The 19,455-nt window shown below is 38.9% G+C and overlaps 1 protein-coding gene across 1 annotated transcript; it reads left to right on the top strand.

Annotated features, from left to right (window-relative positions):
• Positions 1-3,134: 3,134 nt before the first annotated feature.
• On the top strand, positions 3,135-19,250 carry LOC109921762 (CCR4-NOT transcription complex subunit 7; the record flags this gene model as incomplete). The annotated part of the gene is made up of 4 exons (XM_048592549.1): positions 3,135-3,328; positions 5,237-5,398; positions 16,685-16,829; positions 19,113-19,250. Coding segments are annotated over 4 exons (624 nt in total), but the record flags the coding sequence as incomplete, so codon positions are not given.
• Positions 19,251-19,455: the final 205 nt, after the last annotated feature.

The following is a 19,455-nucleotide window of genomic DNA, read 5'->3' as shown; positions in this document are numbered from 1 at the left end:
AATCATCTCTGTGCCAAGACATCATTGCAGGAATTCCTCAAGGTCCTGTCCTAAACCTAAACATAGGCAGCTGCTTCAATGCTGACCACAAGTGCCATATAATGCCTATCTCCCTTTGATATTATCTTGGTTGAATCTGCCAGTCTTAGCTTCCTAGAGGATGCAATTGACCAGAAATGTAGCTGGACCAGCCATGCACATACACTGCAGTTGCAAGAACAGTTTAGACATTGGGAATTCTGCAGCAAGAAACTCCCCTCCTTACTCCCTAACGCCTGCAAGGAGTGAGTCCTTGAGTATTGGAATGCCCTCTACTTGCCTGGAAGAGTGCAGCTCCAGCAACACCTCAAGAAGCTCAGCAGCATCCAGACAAAGCACTGTGCTTGATTGACATACCATCCACCTTAACATTCACTCTGTACCATTTTAACAAAACTGTACCATCTACAAGTTCAAGATGCACTGCAGTCTGATGTGATGGAGAAGTGATAATGTCACCGGACTAGTAATCCAAAATCCAAGACTAGTGATGTAGGGACATCGGTTTGATTCCTACCATGGCAACTGGTCAAATTTGAATTAATTAAAAATTGGGGATAAAAAGCTGATCTGGCAACCATTGTTGATTGTCGTAAAAACCCATCTGGTTAACTCGAGTGCTTTTCGGATAATAAATGCTTGATTAGCCAGCAACACCCATATCCCATGAACAATTTTTTTTTAAACTCTCTGAAGTTCCTTCAAAAGCATTTTTCAAACCTGAGACATCGAAGGACAAGGAGCACATTTCTCTTAAAGGAACATGAAACATTATAACATAGGATAACTTCACTTCATTAAAAGTTACATTTGAAAAGCATTTCTTATACAGTCTTCAAACAATAATTGCAGGAATGGATTGACCAGAGTAATGTGGATCAAGAAGATTCCAGTCATGCAATAGTTCCGTGTGACTAAAAACAGGAAAATTGTGCAACCTTATTGACTAACTTCCTTCATTTTTAACACACATAATGTTGGAATAGATTATTTCTGTTTTGGGAGCTAACAAAACTAAGCTTATTACTAGAAATACATCTTCAAGGTCAGCATTCAACTATTACTAACCAGTCTGTAGGTTTTGTTTCAACAAAGGTTTTATCTTCCTCCACTTGATGAGCATTGGCATTGAAGCACAGCTGAGCTCTTCAGTGCAGCAGGAAATGTCTGCATCAGGAACTTCCAGGCTTTCGCAGCATGTCCCAGATGCAGCAATGCATTTAAACCTAACTCTGAAAGAGTCCCTTTGATTACATAATCAGTTTAACATAGCAGTGTTAACACAGGCTTTCAGTGTCATTCCAAAATTGTGAAATTTTTAAGTTTCCTATATACATCAAAGGTGTGGAAGAGTTGTTTGGGTATTTCAGAATAACTTATTGCGTGCTATCAATAGTTGTGAATTCCACAGAAGGACTGTAGTATAAGTCTGATTCAAAACCATGCATGCTAGCTGCCAAGGCTTGAACCAACCAAGAATTTAATGACAAGTTTAATTTGTTCATTAAGGATGATTTTTAAAGTTGTTTTTTTGAACTTTGGCAATGGCAGACTTGTTATAGATTTCCTATTTTAATAAAATATGCTGTGGTTGGTTTGCTTCCCAAGCTGGTTCATTAGTTTGCAGACGTTTCATTACCCTGCTGGGTAACATCACCAGTGCAGCCTCAGATGAAGCGTTATTGTATTTTCGTGTTTGCTATTTAAACTTTGGGGTCCATCGGAGTTGATTACTTCATTTACAGTTTTTGTATGCATTGGTGTGTATATAGGGTCTAATTGAATGTGTTTATTGATGGCCTTCATGGTGGACATCCAGGCTTCTAGAAATTCCCATGCTTGTCCATGTTTGGCTTGTGCAAGGATCTTGACATTGTCCCAATTGAACTGATGGTTCTCCTTGTCTGTATGTATGGAAACAAGTGAGTATTGGTCATGTCTTTTTGTTGCTAGTTGGTGTTCACATATTCACATATGCAGTACGCCCCGACACACTTGACACATTACCGTACATCAAGAACGTATCTGAACTGACCACAAGACTCCTACAGCCACTGGGGATCAGAGTGGTACACAAACCTACATCAACCCTATGCCGACTGCTAACAAGAACTGAAGACCCCTTATCCGCTATGGACAGACCCAACGTAATATACAAGATTCCATCCAAAGACTGCGACAAACATTACATTGGACAGACAGGAAGAAAACGAGAATACATGAGCACCAACTAGCAACAAAAAGACATGACCAATACTCACTTGTCTCCATATATACAGACAAGGAGAACCACCCGTTTGATTGGGACAACGTCGGGGTCTTAGGACAAGCCAAACAGACATGCACGGGAATTTCTAGAGGCCTGGTTCTCCACCAAGAGGGCCATCAATAAATAAGTAGAATTAGACCCTATATATACACCACTTCAAAGAAAAACTGTAAATGAAGTGATCAACTCCAGTGGACCCCAGAGTTTAAATAGCAAGCAGGAAAGTACAACAAATGCTTCATTGGAGGCTGCACTGATGATGTTACCCAGCAGGGTAATGAAACATCTGCAACCTAATGAGCCAGCTCCACGAGTGAACCAACCACAGCATCCACAACCTGAGCTAGAAATCTACTCAAGAACCTTAAAATATTGCAAACCTTTGTATAGTGCCTCTTGCTTGGTTAGAGATTCCTTAAATTAGTTAGGGATACTGATGATCATTTGGTACAACCAGGTGAGCCTCCATTTAAAACAAAATACTGCAGATGCTAGATATTGGAAATAAAAACAAAGTGCTTGAAAAATTCTTGTATGGCAGGAACTATAGAAAGGTGATGCCGTAACTCTGTTTCTATAGCACTTCCTGTTTTTTCTTAAATCTCCATTTGCGTTTCCATGGGAGAATAAAGCTTGTGTTGTCATTCCCTTGCTAGACAAATAACATGCAGTGATTATTTTAATCATGGTAATTTCTGGTCAGCTCTTTCTAAATATAGTGCTTTGCTTACGGAGGGGTGAAATCAATTATTTTCAAAGTTCTGACTAATTATTTTTCTGTTCAAAAGCATTTTTAAAAATTTTTGATTTTTCAAAACTTTACCAGGACACAGAATTTCCAGGTGTTGTAGCGCGACCAATTGGAGAATTCCGAAGTAATGCAGACTATCAGTACCAACTATTGCGCTGTAATGTAGATTTGCTGAAGATCATACAGCTGGGCCTGACATTTGTAAATGAACAGGGCGAGTACCCTCCAGGCACTTCCACGTGGCAATTCAACTTCAAATTTAATCTTACGTAAGTGCACCTGAGTATCTGTTGTTTGTTTGCTGCTTAGTCTGGTTTGTCCAACTGTTGAAGACATTGTGTTGATGGTTTATTACTCTCTGATTAGCAGTACACATCCTGGTCTATGGCAGAACATTCTCTAAAATTTTCTAGTTCAAGATGATTCTGTGTAGGAATATAAATTCATGTGTTCAGATTTATTTCAATTTCCTTGATCATCTGGAAGAAGGGCTAGTAAGCAGAAGAACTCTCATTTGGGCTGAGTTTTGATTTGAAAGTTGGCACAGCTGATCCTCTGGTCAAGAACAGGCAGTGACTTGGATGCGATCACAGGGCTCTCAGTTTATTGAGAGAAGACCTCGAGGGTGGTTCTATAAGGTGCTGATCATTCTACATCACCTGGACTGGTTAGCAACATGGAAGGACCCTTGCAAGCATAACACTTATGCTGTCATACAATCACTCAAACAAAACATTTTAATATTAATGAATTATTAGTTTTTCTTTGCTATTAGAGTACGATGTACAAATGCATAATTACCATTTGAGATCAACTGGTGTAACATTAAATGTGTGAAGTTTTAAAATACTTTGAGTTAAGATCTGTAGACTTACCAGTTACTTTCTGTTAAAAGCTCTGCTGGAACTTTTTTTTGAATGTTGATCATGCATTATCAAGGAAGACAGTAATGGAAAGATGCATCAGAATATCCTGTTTCTTTCACTATATGAATTGTTCATAGACAATATGCTTTAGCCCACTTTGGATAGAATTCAAATAAGGAAACTTTTTTTGCTTAAGTGTTATCTTCATGAATTCCCATCAACTGATGGAACATAAATGAATAGATTAAAATTGTGACTGAGCAAAAGCAAATCCGATATCTTAATTTAAAAATCTTGGGAATGTTTCACTTTGACCATAAAAAATGTATTTCACAGCCAAACTTCGACTATCTCAGAGCACAACAGGACCTTGATCAGATGGGCCAATGGGCCGAGGAGTTGCAGATGGAGTTTGATTGACATAAATGTCAGGTGTGCGTTTTGGTAAGGCAAACCAGGGCAGAACCTATTCATTAATGGTAGGGCCCTGTGGAGTTTGCCGAACGAAGAGACCTAGGGATGCAGGTGTGTAGTTCCTTAAAAGTGGAGTTGTAGGTAGATAGGGTGGTGAAGAAGCCATTTGGCATGGTTGCCTTCGTTGGTCAGAACATGGAGTATAGGAGTTGGGATGTATGTTGCGGGTGTACAGGAAATTGGTGAAGCCACTTTTGAATACTATGTACAATTCTGGTCGCCCTTCTCGGGGAAAGATTAAACTTGAGAGGGCGCAGAAAAGGTTTACGAGGATTTTGATGGGACCGGAGAATTTGATTAAAGGGAGAGACTGAATAGGCTGGGGCTTTCTTCCATGGTGTGTCAGAGACTGAGGGTGACCTTATAGAGGTTTACAAAATCATGAGGAGAATGGATTGGGTGATTGGCCAAGATCATCTTCCTACGGTGGGGGCGTCCATAACTAGAGGGCATAGGTTTAAGCTGAGAGGGGAAAGACTTTAAAAAGATCTGATGGGTAACATTTTCACGCAGAAGTTGCTACATGTATGGAATGAGCTGCTAAAGTAAGTGGTGGAGATGGGTACAATTACAACATTTAAAAGACAACTGGATGGGCATATGAATAGGTAGGGTTTAGAGAGATATGGGCCAAATACTGGCAAGTGGGACTAGGTCATATTGGGATATCTTGGCGTGGACAAGTTAGACTAATGGGTTTGTTTCTGTGCTGTGTGACTCTATATCATGAATAACAAATAGATTTACAATTTTGTATATTGTGTTGTAGGTTGTGTTGTCACAAGTACATTTGTTTACATTTTCTTTTTCTTTACAAACCTTTCCTGTTGATTTTAGAGAAGACATGTATGCTCAAGACTCAATAGAACTCCTTACAACTTCCGGCATCCAGTTTAAAAAACATGAGGAGGAAGGAATTGATACAATGTACTTTGCAGAAGTTCTTATGACATCCGGTGTAGTATTATGCGAAGGTGTCAAGTGGCTCTCATTCCATAGGTAAGCAACATGTATATATTATTCACTAATGAAGATTTCTACTTCAAAACATTCGGAATGTTAAAAATACGACTTCAGCTTAGAGATTTACGGCACAAGAGGGGGAAACTTAATAGAACCAAATGGGCTTTTCATCAGTCTTTTTCTAATAAATGGCAATGGATAATTTATCTCTTTGTACTTTGTTTATGAGATCACATAATCAGAATCCATCATTTACAAAATATGGTGCAGGATACATGGGAATCCACATTTATAAATTTTTGAAGATGACAAGACAAGTTGGTGAGGCTACTTATAAAAATAAAGATACTGGGTTTTACTAATAGCTGCATAGAATACAAAAGCAAGGAAGTTATGTTAGGTATGAAAATAACTAGTTAAGCTTCAGCTGGAGTTTGTGGACAATTTTGGGCATCACATTTAGGAAGGTTGGCAATTCCTTGGAGAGGGTACAAAGAGAAGTTACCAGGGATAAAAGCCTTTGGTAATGTCTAGAATTGAATTATATGGAGAAGTTGCATTGCTGTGATTTGAGCAGGAATTTAGTATTGCTGTGATTCATATAAATTGCACCTGCAGATGATCTTGGAGGTGGTGCTCCATGAAGTGTTCAGAAAAGTTCATCAAATTTTAAATTTTTTTTTAATATAAAAATGGACACGTTTCATTTCAAGTCCCCTTGCTTCCCACTGGACGGTCAGGAGATCGGCTCCTAGTGCTGCCCTCCCCTCCCCCACTTCCATTCCTGATGCCTGCCTTTGTCCCTGCTCCTATCAACCCCAGCCTCTGTCTCTTTCTCAACTCTAGCACTGCACTTGCATTTCCCACTAATAGAAAAGTTGGTTATCATTGTGCATAAATTTAAAGTAGTCACCAAAAGAACCAGAGAAATGTGATGAGCAATTTAACCAAATTGTTATAATATGCATAATAGAAACCGATCGAGTGATAACTTTTAAAAATAAATTGAACATAGCCAGGATGCATGTGCAGTTTCATGGAGAAAACACATGGCTAACTGAGGAGTAATTCCAAGATGATGACTTTACTTTCCAAGACGTAACACAGATGATCAAATGGTCTCCTTTTGCTTTCTATGATTCTGAAATGGTCTCAAAAATTGTAGATGGAGAATAGGGTTTGTGGACTGGAAGTCCACAAACATGTAGACCACTGATGTTGGTAAATCAAATTGTGTTTTTCTTTATCTAAAGAACTTTGGCCAATGTAATGTGCAATATATTCTGTGGCCAAAGGTTTAAGACCAGTATCTAACAATTTATTAAATGTACCATTAGGCCTTGTTACAGAATTTTTGTTCTTATAATGGACCTTTTGTGAATTGGAAAATCCCTTCAAATTTTAGGTTCAAGGTTGGAGGCATTCAGCATTACATGACAAGTTAACTTCCTCAGATAATTAGTGCATTTCCTGGTAATATGTCTCCTTGCTCTCACTTTCTTAACAGTAATGACATTTTACTCTACATGCTTTTTTATATCTGGTTATAATATTAGAGAATGTATGATTAGGTGTTCTACTCATCCTTCATGATCGATATGGTCTTAACACTCATTCTTTGAACATCAACTTAATCATATAGTGCCTACAACCACATCTGATGGTTAGGGACTTAAACGCTTTACAGTTCTTAGCTTAATACTTAGTTTAGTCAAACTCTTGATATCCATATTTTTGGAAGCATTTAAAGAGTTAGTACTTTTTAAAGTGTTCTTGCCAATTCCTTCTTTGTGACCATCAGCTGTCTTCATGACAAACTGGTCGAATTGTATCACATTAAAAGTCTAGGGAGAAACTACTAAGAACCTAAACATCATTGATAACTCAAGTCAACAAACTAAGAATCCCTTACCCCTTTACATTCGTGTATTGCCTTGCGCTTATGCCCATTTGTTTATTTCCAAATATATTTAGTTGCTGTTTGACCAGGTGAAACTGTTAACTATAAGTCTGGGTTTGATTTTATACCCTGTAATCACTATGCTGGTCGTCATGTCCTACAGAGGCTTTAATTTAAAAAGAAATGTTTTATGCAGATGTTTTCTTTTGCAGGATTAACTAGTGTTCTTGCAGCTACAGATCAGTACTACAGTTCTCTCAAATCTGAGGTCAACACACATTGGCACGTTCCCAATGAACTTATCCCATTAATCAGGTGATTACTTCATATGAAAAAACACCAGTGATATAAGTGTCAGTCCCAGGTCATAAGACCAGTAATGACCATGTTAGAATTGCTGTGTAATTGCACAACTGTTAATTAGTGATTTGAAGAGAGTAGACTTTGAGAATGATACTTCCCTATAAATTTTTGATAACGCTCACCAGAACAGTTTTGAAACACTCCAAGCCAATAGCAGATTTATGCTATGCCTTTGTTCAGTCCTTTCCTAACAGAACCATCTCCAAATATTTTCTGATAATTTTAGAACTTAAAGCCTGAAATTTTCAGTGAACGACATGAACAGAGGGTACCTTGTTAACATGTGTCAGCATGTCTGTAGACTGTGGATTGTTGAAGTAATCTTGTGTTTTTGTTTTTGCCAGACATTTAAATCTATGTCATGACTTGCAGGCTGAAACACAATTAAGCTTTATCTTGGCTGCAAAATTCATCAAACAGTTATGTTATGAGCCAATTAATTAATCCTATGGTCTTAAAGGACCTCAGCTTCATCTTAGCAATGTCAAACTTGGCATCATATGATGTAAAGCTTCTGTCTTTATAAAACAACGTGTATCATCCAACTTATTTTGAACAATGACACACACAATTCACTTGAATACACTCACATGTCAAGAACTGCTAAGTTTCGACAATTAAATGGAGACTGAATTCATTTTAATTACTGAATTTGCATATTATCACAGCAATAACTTTGATACAGTTGGTATTCTTAAAAGACTAAAACTTTTGTAGCATTGTGATGTGGGAGAATAATGTATCAACATAGTCAATTCTGAAGTTCTATAAGTGGACCATTTGGCAAATGTTAACAATAAATGCATAGGAACTGAATGGAGAGCGTGTGAAACACACATTGGTGTCTAAAAGGCATTATTAGAATATAAAACATGGAGCCAGCTCATGCCTACTCTGCCATTGAAAACAGTCATAGTTGAATTACTGCCTTACCTCAATTTTTCCATGTGCTCCTTGATTTTCTGATATACCACAAGTCTGTCTGTCTCAGCCTTAAATACACATGGAGCATTGACAGCCTTTCAGGGAAAACTTTATTCGCAATCCTGTCCTAAATGATCGGCCCTTGTTCTGAGACTCTCTCCCTATGTTCTAAACTCCCCAGCCATGGCAAACAATAACTTGATGTTTTCTTCCTTCAATGAGATAATTTCTTAATCTTCTTAACTCTAGTTGAAATAGAATTATTTGGCGAGCTGTCAATTTCATCTAGCCATGCTGTGACAATTTCTAGGACCTGTATATGTGTTTTCTCTTAGCTTTATTTGCATGATAGCAGCTTGCAATATTGCTTGTGATTTTGCTTAGTGTTGTTGTCAAAATCTGTTAATTGGCAAGCATTTAAACTGGGGATGATGGAAAATGATTGCGAAAATAAGTTGATGCATCTAGAGTATCGTCAATACAACATAACATCCCAAGATCACGAATGCTATCAAACAAAATACTCAAATAAGCAAAATGAAAGGAGATAGTAGGTTGCATGACCATTGGCTTGGTTAAAGAGATAAAAGATGGTCATGAACAAGGTGAGAGAGGTTAAGAGGAGATGTTTTGGGAGTGAATTCTAGGTGATTGGGCTTAGGCAGCTAAGGGTATCGTCACTAATAATGGAGTGATTGAAATCAAGAGGTCTCAATTAGAGAAAAGCAGATGTCTAAAAGTATTGTAATGTTGGAGAAAATTAGAAATGTGAGGAAGAATCACTCTTGGAGTTAGATTACTTTTTGCAGCATAATAAAGAACTCTGTACCCCCAAGAAACATTCCTAAGATTAGAATTTACAGATCTCATGTTATTGCAAAAGATAGTATGGATAACCTTGAATGGGCAGTTTGTAATGGACACCCAGCACTTGTAAATATAATGTACTGTTCAAGTTAGTCAGATTGTTGTGCTCAGTTTTGTAATCTTTATCTTGAATATATGCAAATAAAGTGCCGATAATAGGCCATCAGGTGACTGACCTCCAGGTTTACGAACCAGCCTACAGGGTCATTTTTATTTCTGGGATGACTGCTAAGCCTAACTACTTGTGCTTTTACTGTAGGTCAAAAACATGGTCATCTCAACCGTTAATTTGGAAATATTAAAGAAGGTACGCACAGAGGTAGGCCATTCAGCCCCCTGACCTTGTATTTCCAGTTAGTGAGGTCATGGCTGATCTGTACCCAATGCCCACATTCCTTTAATTCCTTTTATACCTCTGTCTAGCAAAAATCAATAAATTTCAGCTTTAAAGTTGTGAACTGAGCTCTCCTTTGAGGGAGGAACTCTGCATTTCCATCACCTGTGAACAAATGTTTCCTAATGTCTCACTGGAATAGTCTGAGTTAAAGGTTGTGTACCTTTGTCATAGTCTCATCTTGGAACTGAAAGAGTGTTTCTTTATCTATTTCATTGAGTTTTGTAGGATGTTGAAAGAAGTTAATCAAATTATCCTTCAATCTTCCATAATCCAGCAGTTAGTCTTCTCTGGGATTCCAGTCATCAAAATTGTTCAGGACAGAGCAAGTTGCCCTATTTAGTAATTAACATTCCATTCTTAGGTGCTGGCTACCTAAAGGCTCCACCTTTTTTCCAGGGGAATGGAAGCACTGATATCATTCTATAGACCTGTAATACTTGCAGATAAGGCAACTGTATGCATCTGTGATAATTGTTGCGAATTGTAGTAATGTGACATCCAGATATTTTTATTCAACCTTGTCGTGATCCTAGGTCATCTGGCCCAGAGGTACAAGTAATGTGACATTTATGTGATTGTTATTTTAATAGGTTTCAACTACAAAAAATACAATTTAGTTCGCTCTTAATTTCTGAGAGTGACCATGGTTAAGAGCAGTGGCGCAGTTCATAATATAGTGCAGGAGGGTTTGGTTATGTTGTTATTACTGTACTAGACTGTTAATCTAGGAGTCTGGACTAATGATCTGAAGATATGATTCAAGTCTCACCATGACCTTAAAAGGGAGAAATCTGGAATTAGAAGCTAGCACTTTTATGGGCAACATTAGAATCCAATTGATTTACAGTCCCATTTAGTTCACAACTGTATTTTCGTAGAATCATAGAATCCCTACATTGTGGAAGCAGGCCATTCGGCCCATCGAGTCCACACTGACCCTCCAAAAAGCTTCACACCTGGACCTACCCCCTACCCTATCCCTGCATATCCCACCCTAGACACTATGGGCAATTTAGCATAGCCAATCCACCTAACCTGCGCATCTTTGGACTGTGGGAGGAAACGGGAGCACCCAGAGGAAACCCACACAGACATGGGCAGACTGTGCAAACTTCACACAGACAGTCACCCAAGGCTGGAATTGAACCTGGGTCTGTGGTGCTGTGAGGCAGCAGTGCTAACTCCTGAGCCACCATGCCGCCCATATGGAGTCCATTATGGAGGAAAGGCCACTATCCTTACCCAGTTTGGTTTGTACATGATTCTAAGTTCATCGCAGTGTGGTTAAGGCCTCTGCTAAATGGTCAAGCATTGTCTTGTACAATGAAAATCAATAAGAATAAAACTAGGCAGATCATGTCAACTGAGGCTCTGGGTACAACAAATGCACAAACAGCTCACCTCATTGCGCAGTGTCCTTCCCACTAACATTTCTGATAAAGTTGAGAGAGATGTCCTATAGAACAGTCAAGAAAATGCTTGACATAATCATACTTGGCAAAATTCTGCTCCTGTGCTTATCTTTAGTCTTTCTTATCGACTGTTGTAATTTTTAGCTGTCCTACCAATGTGTTCATCAAAGGTGGTGACGCAATGTTATGCAGTCAGAAGGGTGTGGCCCTGGGGGTCCTCCACATTGACTGCAGATCCAGATAGGTTTTGTGAAGTCAAATCAAACTGGGGTTAGTCCATGTCCTGCCGATTATTGCATACTACCCTCCCTTAGCTGATGAATCAATGTTCCTTCATGTTAAGTACCACTTGGGAGGAAAAAAACAAAAGGCTGCCGTGGTGTAGAATATACACTGGATTGACAACTTTAATGTTAATCAATAAGAGTGACTCACTAGTACTTCTGCTAAGTCCCAAAGAACATAGCTACCTGACTGGGCCTGCAACTCCTAGTTTAACAACCAACAATAGCGAAATGTTCACCTGACTTCATTTTCACCAATCTACATATTACAGATGCATTTTCCTTGGCAGTATTGCTGGGAGTGTCCATGACACTATCCTTGTAGGGACCTAGTCCTATATTGTGTGTCACTACCACCATGCTAAATAGGACAGGATCAGAACAGAATTCATGGCTCATAACTGGATATTCATGAGGCACTCTGGTTCACCAGCAAAACTGTATTCATCCACCAACTATGACCTCCGACCTGGTGTAGTCCTTACTTTTATTGTTGCCATCAAATTGGGGGAACGATCCTTCATTCAGTGAAGTGTGTGGAAAAGTGATGGGAGCAGCACTGGACCCATCTCAAAATGAGACTTTAAATTTGTGAAACTAGACTGCAGGGTTACACATATGCTAACCAGCTGAAACAGTATAAAATAGACAGAGAAAAGCCAAGTATTTAGCCAATCAAAAGATCAGACCAGACTGCTGCATGCTTACTACAATCATTCATGAGTGGGAAGATGACATGTTTCTTGACTTTTCGATGACAGGGCCCAACATAAGTGTAACAAGAGAAGTTTGAAATATTTGCAGCCATCTTCTGGAATCGTTCTGTGAAAATGATCTATCTCTGCCTCTTGAAGACCCCACCAACACAGATACAAATCTTAATTCAATTTGCTATCTCTGGTATTTGGACTGTTCAGGAGTTGAGGGATATGGGGAGTGGGGCCAAGTGAAGCAGATAAACCATGAGTATATTGAATAGCGGAGAAGTATTTAGGATGACCGTATACTCTACTCCACTTATTCCATATGTTCTTATATCGAGGAAAAGCCACAGGCCCCAATAACCTACCAGGCTGAGGTCTTTAGCTCCATAACTAGTCATATCTCTGGACAAGTTGCACCAGGACAGCATCAGTTCTGGCATCTACCTAATAAAGTGGAAAATTGCCCAGGTATGATATGTCCAGATAAAATAGGAAAATCCATCAATCGAGGAACACAGGAACAGGAGTAGATCATTTAGCCCCTTAAGCCTGGCAAATTACAACAGTATTAGGCAGGAACTCATTAGCGTTGGCTGTTTGAGGGTAAATGAGCATCTGACATGTGGGACTCTTTAAAGCCCAGTTGATCAGAGTTCAGGACCAGTATATTCCTATGAGCATGAATGGTGAGCATGGTAATATTCAGGAACCTTGGATGACAAGAAATGTTGAAAGTTTAGTCAAAAAGAGAAAGGAAGCATATGTATGGTTTAGGAAACTGAAATCAGACAAGGCCCTTGAGGAATATAAAGGAAGCTAGAATGAACTTAAAAAAAAAAAAAAAAAAATTAGGAGGACTAAATTCGGCCATGCTATGTCCTGGCAAGTAGGATTAAGGAGAATCCCAAGGCATTTTATATGTATATTAGGAACAAGAGGGTAGCTAGTGAAAAGATAGGTTCACTGAAGGACAAAGGAGTGAATTTATGCATGTAGCCGGAAGTAGTAGGTGAGGTCCTTAATGAATACTTCACGATGGTATTCACCAAGGAGAAGGACATAGGTCATAAGATTAAGGAGGGGTATGTTGATATTCTAGGGCATTTTTATATTAAGGAGGTGGCAGTCCAGAATGGATAACCGCACACTTAGTTACATTGGACTCTATCTGCCGCAGTTTTGTCCTTTCACCCAGTCTGTTAATATCCCTTTGTAATTTTATGCTATCATCTACACTGTCACAATGTCACCTAAATTTGAATATATCACTTCCTATGCTATTATCTAAATCATTAATAAAAAATATGAATAACTGAGGACCTAACACACATCCTTGTAGGGGGACACTGGCCATATCCTGCCAATTTGAGGTACTTACCTATCATCCCTACTTTCTGTTGCCTGCTGCTCAACCAATTTCCCAACTATGTCAGTAATTTTTCTTCAGTTCTGTAGGCCCCCACCTTAGTAGTCTCTTAAGTGGAATTTTATCAGATGCCTTCTGGAAGACTATAAACAACAACTATAGATATTCCCTGCCCATTACCTTAGTCACCTTATCAAAAAATTCAATGAGATTTGTCAGGTACAACTTACCTGCCATGATTACATAGTCGTCTCTCTGATTAAGTGAAAATTTTTTAGGTGTTTAGTTTACCTACCCTTTATTATAGACTCAGAGGATTTTCCCCAACACAGAGGTTAGGCTACCTGGTCTGTAATTCCCTGGTTTTCCTTTTTCACCCTTCTAAAGCGGGGTGATTTGTAATGTTCCAATTCAGAGGAATGACACCTCTACCTCAGAAACTCTGATTATAGTTAGCACAACTATAAGGTGCTCCCCTTCTTTCTTTAATGCCCTTGGATGGAAACTGTTAGGTCCTGGGGATTTGTCACTTTTTAGTTCCAGTAATTTTCCCATTATCGATGTTTTACTTACATTTTGTTCAGTCGCTGTCCCTGATCCACTATTAATTTCCTTGGCACTTCCAGCCAGCTATCCTTCTTTATACTGTAAATACAGAGGGAAAGTAACTATTCAACAGGTCTGGCATCTCCCTATAGTCATTAACAATCTCCCCACTTTTAGTCTTTAGAGGACCAGCATTGCTCCTGACTAGTTGGTTTTCCGTTTACGTAACTACAAAATTTTTCTTATTGATTTTGATGTCCCTTTCAACTTTCCTTTCAAAGTCCCTTTTAGTAGCTCTTATAAGCTGCTTAGTGGCCCTTTGCTCATCTTTGTATCTTTCCCATTCTGCGGATCCGTTTCTTTTTCATTTTTGTAAGCTCTTTCTTTTAGTCTTATGCTGTATCTTAGCTCTGTAGTTGTCCATGGCTGTTTTTTCTGTGAAATGGTGATTTAAAAACTGGTTCTATGTTGTGTCAAATGTTTCCTTAAACGTTCTGCACTGTTCTTTAGTCATCTGCTCAGGAGCAAATTTTCCCTGTTTACTGTGGGCAGAATCTGTCTCATCTCCTTAAAAGTTGGCCATGCCTAAATGTAAAATTCTGGTAACTTTTCACTTGCAAAGCTGCATTGAACTCAATCATGTTATGATCACTATTTGATAATTCTTCACGTACAATTAGGTCATTACTTAAATCTGGCAGATTTATCATTACTAAATTCAATGTTGCTTGTCCCCTTATTTTACCCAGAATGTATTGCCATAGGAAACTACCCCGGATGCACTCCAGAACTTTTCTACCTTTTTGTGACAGGTGCTTGTCTGCCTCTCCAACTCTATATTAATGTTAAAATCTCCCATTAATACTGCTGTGCTTTTGCTATTCGTTTAATCGACACACAACTCTTAATTGACAACACTATCAGTGACACTTTCATTAGCAACTGGAAATTACTTGCCAATAATTGCTCACCAAACGTAGCCTGGGTTCTGCCAAGGCTTCTGTTCTGCAGACCTCATAATGGCCTTGTCCAGTGTGGTGTAGTATCGATGATTGTGTAGAGCTCCCCATATTAACATCCGCGGTCATCAATGTATATATTATATCTACAAGTGGCAGTCGAAGGTTGGCATTCTGCAGGAGTGATTCAAATTCTGACTGGTCAGACTTTTACTCTATTCACAAGTCAGTAGTGTGATGGAATAGTATTCATCTGTCTGGATGTCTGGCTCAAACAATACTCAAGCAGCTGAACACCATCCAGAACAAAGCAGTACTTGATTCGTTGTGCATCTTCAAACATTCACTCCCTCCTTCAATGGAGCACGGTGCTGGTCGTCTGGACCATCTACAAGATGCACTGCAGCAAGTCATCAACGCTTTTCACCAGCAACTTCCAAAGTCATAATTTCCACACTGATGACTTACCACCTTTTAAAACATGGGTCACGGGCACAAGCGAGCACCACAAGCTTGCTTGTTCCCTTCAGAGTGTCTCAGAATCTTAAATTGGAAAGGCCAAAATCTTGAAACTCCCTACCCAATATACTGTTGACATATCTGAGGGCACTAGTCAGACACCACCGAGAAAACTGTGAACAGTTTTGGTCCCCCTTTCTATAGAAAGATATGCTGGCGTTGGAAGCCATTTCAAAGAAGGTTCATTCAGCTGATATCAAGTATGGAAGGATTTTCTTATAAGGAGACGTCAAGCAGGTTGGGCGTGTACTCATTGGCGTTTAGAAGAATGAGAGACTTTATTGAAACACGAGATGCTCAGCGGCCTTTATGGGTAAATGTGGAGAATTGTTTCCCCTTGTGGGAGAGTGTAGAATCAGAGGGCATAATCTCAATAAGGGTTACACATTGAAGGCAAAGATGTGAGGAATTTCTCAGCCCTTTAGTGAATCTGTGGAAAAGGACTGTAGAGGCTGGATCAGTAAGTATATTCAAGGCTGAGATAGACAGATTTTTGATTACTAAGAGAATCAAGAGTTATGTGGAAAGGCAGGAAGGTGGAGTTGAAGATTATCAGATCAGCCGTGATCTTGTTGAAAAGTGGAGAAGACTCGATGGGCTGAACGGCCTACTTCTACTGCTATGCCCTGTGACTTATTCTCTAACTACACCAACCAAACTGCAGCAGTTCAAGAAGGGAGAGAACCACCACTTCCGCAGTGCCAATTAGAGATGGTAAAATCTAGCCTTGCTACTGAAATAGAAATTTTAAAAAAAGTACCAACAGCAGTTGTTCAGAGATCTACAAATAGTTACCACATTCAAAGGACGAGAAACTTTAATGTAACAAAACAATATTCATCAACACCCATTCCATGACCATTTCTCAGGTGCCTCTTGGGGAGGAAGAGGACAGCAGGGGGATCTACTGTCACTGCTCTGAAATCAGCACTAAGTAATATGCTACGTGTCATCACTTGCATGGATAATTGCAGCTTCCAACCTATATCTTATTTACTATCTGCAATTTGTGATATTGATATTAAATGTTTAATCGTGAAGGTAAGATTTTAGTGATCGCTGTATGGTTGTTTCGTTACAGTGGATATGACTTTGGCTACTTGATCAAAATACTTACTAATTCCAACTTGCCTGAAGAAGAACCAGACTTCTTTGAGATCCTACGATTGTTCTTCCCTGTAATTTATGATGTGAAATACCTCATGAAAAGCTGCAAAAATCTCAAGGTATTGCTGTAATTTTTCTAAAACTGAACTATGAGAATTTTTTTTATGTTTAAAGGTTTTCATTACTAGCACAAATAGTGAACTTTATTTATGAAGAATTATTTTGTGGGCTACTGAATGTTTGAAGGGTGTGGCCACTGAGAAATTGATTTAGAAATTTATACTGAACAATGTACATACCTAATCTTAATCTATGTTAGGTTCATTAGTATATTCAGTACACCAAAAATACCCTTGTTACTAAATGAGTGTACTCTTGTAATTTTGAAAAGTAAATGAAGTCACTAGGAGCAATCAGCTGTTTCATCGATCACCTTCCCTCCATCATAAGGTCAGAAGTGGGGATGGTTGCCAACAATTGCACAGTGTTCAGCACCGTTTGCAACTCCTGCAAAGCTGAAGCAGTCTGTGTCCAAATGCAGCAAGATCTGACAATACTTGGCCTTGGACTGACAAGTGGCAAGTAACATTCCAATCACACAAGTGCCAGGCCATGACTATCTCCAGTCAGAGATAACCTAATCACCTTGACATTCAATGGTGTTACCATCACTGAATCCCCCACCCACAACACCCTCGGGGTTCCAATTGACCAGAAACTCAACTGGACTCATCACGCAAAAACAGTGACTACAAGAGCAGGTCAGAGGCTAGAAATGCTGCAGCAACTAAGTCACCTCCTGATTCCGCAAAGGCTGTCCGCCATCTACAAGGCACAAGTCAGAAATGTGGTGGAATAATCCCCACTTGCCTGGATGGGTGCAGTTCCAACAACAGTCAAGAAGCTTGACACCATCCAGGACAAAGCCTGCTTGATTGGAACAGCATCCCTCCACAACCCCTGATGCTCAGTCTGCAGTACCTACAAGATGCACTGCAGAAATTCACCAAAGATCCTCAGGCAGCATCTTGGGCAACAAGTAAATGAGAATTATACCACCTGCAAGTTCCCCTCCAAGCCACTCACTGTTCTGACTTGGAAATATATCACCGTTCCTTCACTGTTGCTGGGTCAAAATCCTGGAATTCCCTTCCTAATGTCATTATGGGTTAACCCACAGCATGTGGACTGTGGCGGTTCAAGGAGGCAGCTCGCCACCATGTCCTCAAGGGCAGTAAAGGGCAGGCAACAAAATGCTGGCCAGCCAGTGATTCTGACAAGTGAATAAAAGAAAATATTTTCACTCTTTCTTGGGATGTGGACCTTGCTTGTTTGCACTAGCCATTATTGCCTATTCCTAATTGTTCTTGAGAAAGTGGTGGTGAACTACCTTCTTGAACCATTGCAGTCCATTTGATGTGGATATGCCAAAACCTCAAGTTAAATACATTATTTTTACACTTGCCTAAATATTTCAGCCATGTGAGTCTTTAGCATCAGAAATTAATGATGGAGCTAATGTGAACACTTGACAAATTACAGCTGAAGTAAAAAGTTGTGTATTTGGAAACCACAAATGAAACCAGAAATCTCTAGCAATGAAATATATAACTGATGCCGTCTGATGAGAGAGGGCTACAGGTATTAATCTTTTTTTTAATTTACTGAAAAATGTGCAATATTATTGCAGCATGTTCAGTAATTGAGTTTTGTGGTTTAAAAGAGAGAATCCTGAGATATTGAGTGATTAGAATTAGGGATATAACATCAAGTAAGAGCATACACATCTGTAATCTTTAATGTGGAAAACTGACGTGGCTAATGAGTGTATGTGGGCAATTAATTAGATTATATATTTTTTTCTAACTAAAGCTAGTATCAAATGCTACTCATTCTAGAAAGGATTTTACTCCAGATTTCCTGTTGGGAAGGATATTTTTGAGAGTATACTTATTTTCCCTGAATAGGTACGGTCCATTGCAGCTAAGATGCCATTTAGGTTCATCATTTACTGCCATGTCTGTATATGTCATTTTTATTATAAAACTGGTCAGAAAGAACAATGTGTAGCTGATATTCTTAAACTGTCCTAGTTTTAATTTGTTTTGCAAATAAATTTTTGTTCATTTCCCCTAATTCCCTACACATTTTCTATGGCTCTCTGCATATCATTTTCTAAAATTTATAGTGTTATTTTAATAGCTTGAATGAGTTGAGTCTGTAGTGGTACCATTTTAAGAGTTTTCTTTTACTCTTGTCAGCTTGGCTAGATTATTTGATTGCTACTGTAGCAATGGAATTATTCTGCATGGAATTATTCAAATTTTATTTTCCCAATTTCCCTTTAAATACAGTGTATGTTATATGAATAAAATATATCTAAATAAAATCTGTTTACACAGGGCGGCTTGCAAGAAGTAGCTGAACAGTTAGAGTTGGAGCGAATTGGGCCACAACATCAAGCAGGTTCAGACTCCCTATTAACAGGAATGGCCTTTTTCAAAATGCGAGAGGTATGTATTTAAAGTCAAAACATTTAAAAGTTAAATCTGTTTGTTTTCTTTTGTGGTACTTTTCAGAGTGAAACACATCATCGCTGAGTGGTTAACATTGCTATTATCTTACATTATCTTCCAAATAGCAGAAGTTACTGTTCACTTATGAAGTCATTGAATGGTTCCAGCATAAAGGGAGGCTATTTAACCCACATTTTAGTGTCAAATTTCTGCAAAACTCTTGCCATTT

Source organism: Rhincodon typus, unplaced genomic scaffold (genome assembly GCF_021869965.1).
Source record: "Rhincodon typus isolate 14 unplaced genomic scaffold, sRhiTyp1.1 hic_rhity00001432, whole genome shotgun sequence".
NCBI lineage: Eukaryota > Metazoa > Chordata > Chondrichthyes > Orectolobiformes > Rhincodontidae > Rhincodon > Rhincodon typus.
The sequence above is the reverse complement of the archived record's forward strand: the minus strand, read 5'-3'. Positions and strand labels throughout refer to the sequence as shown.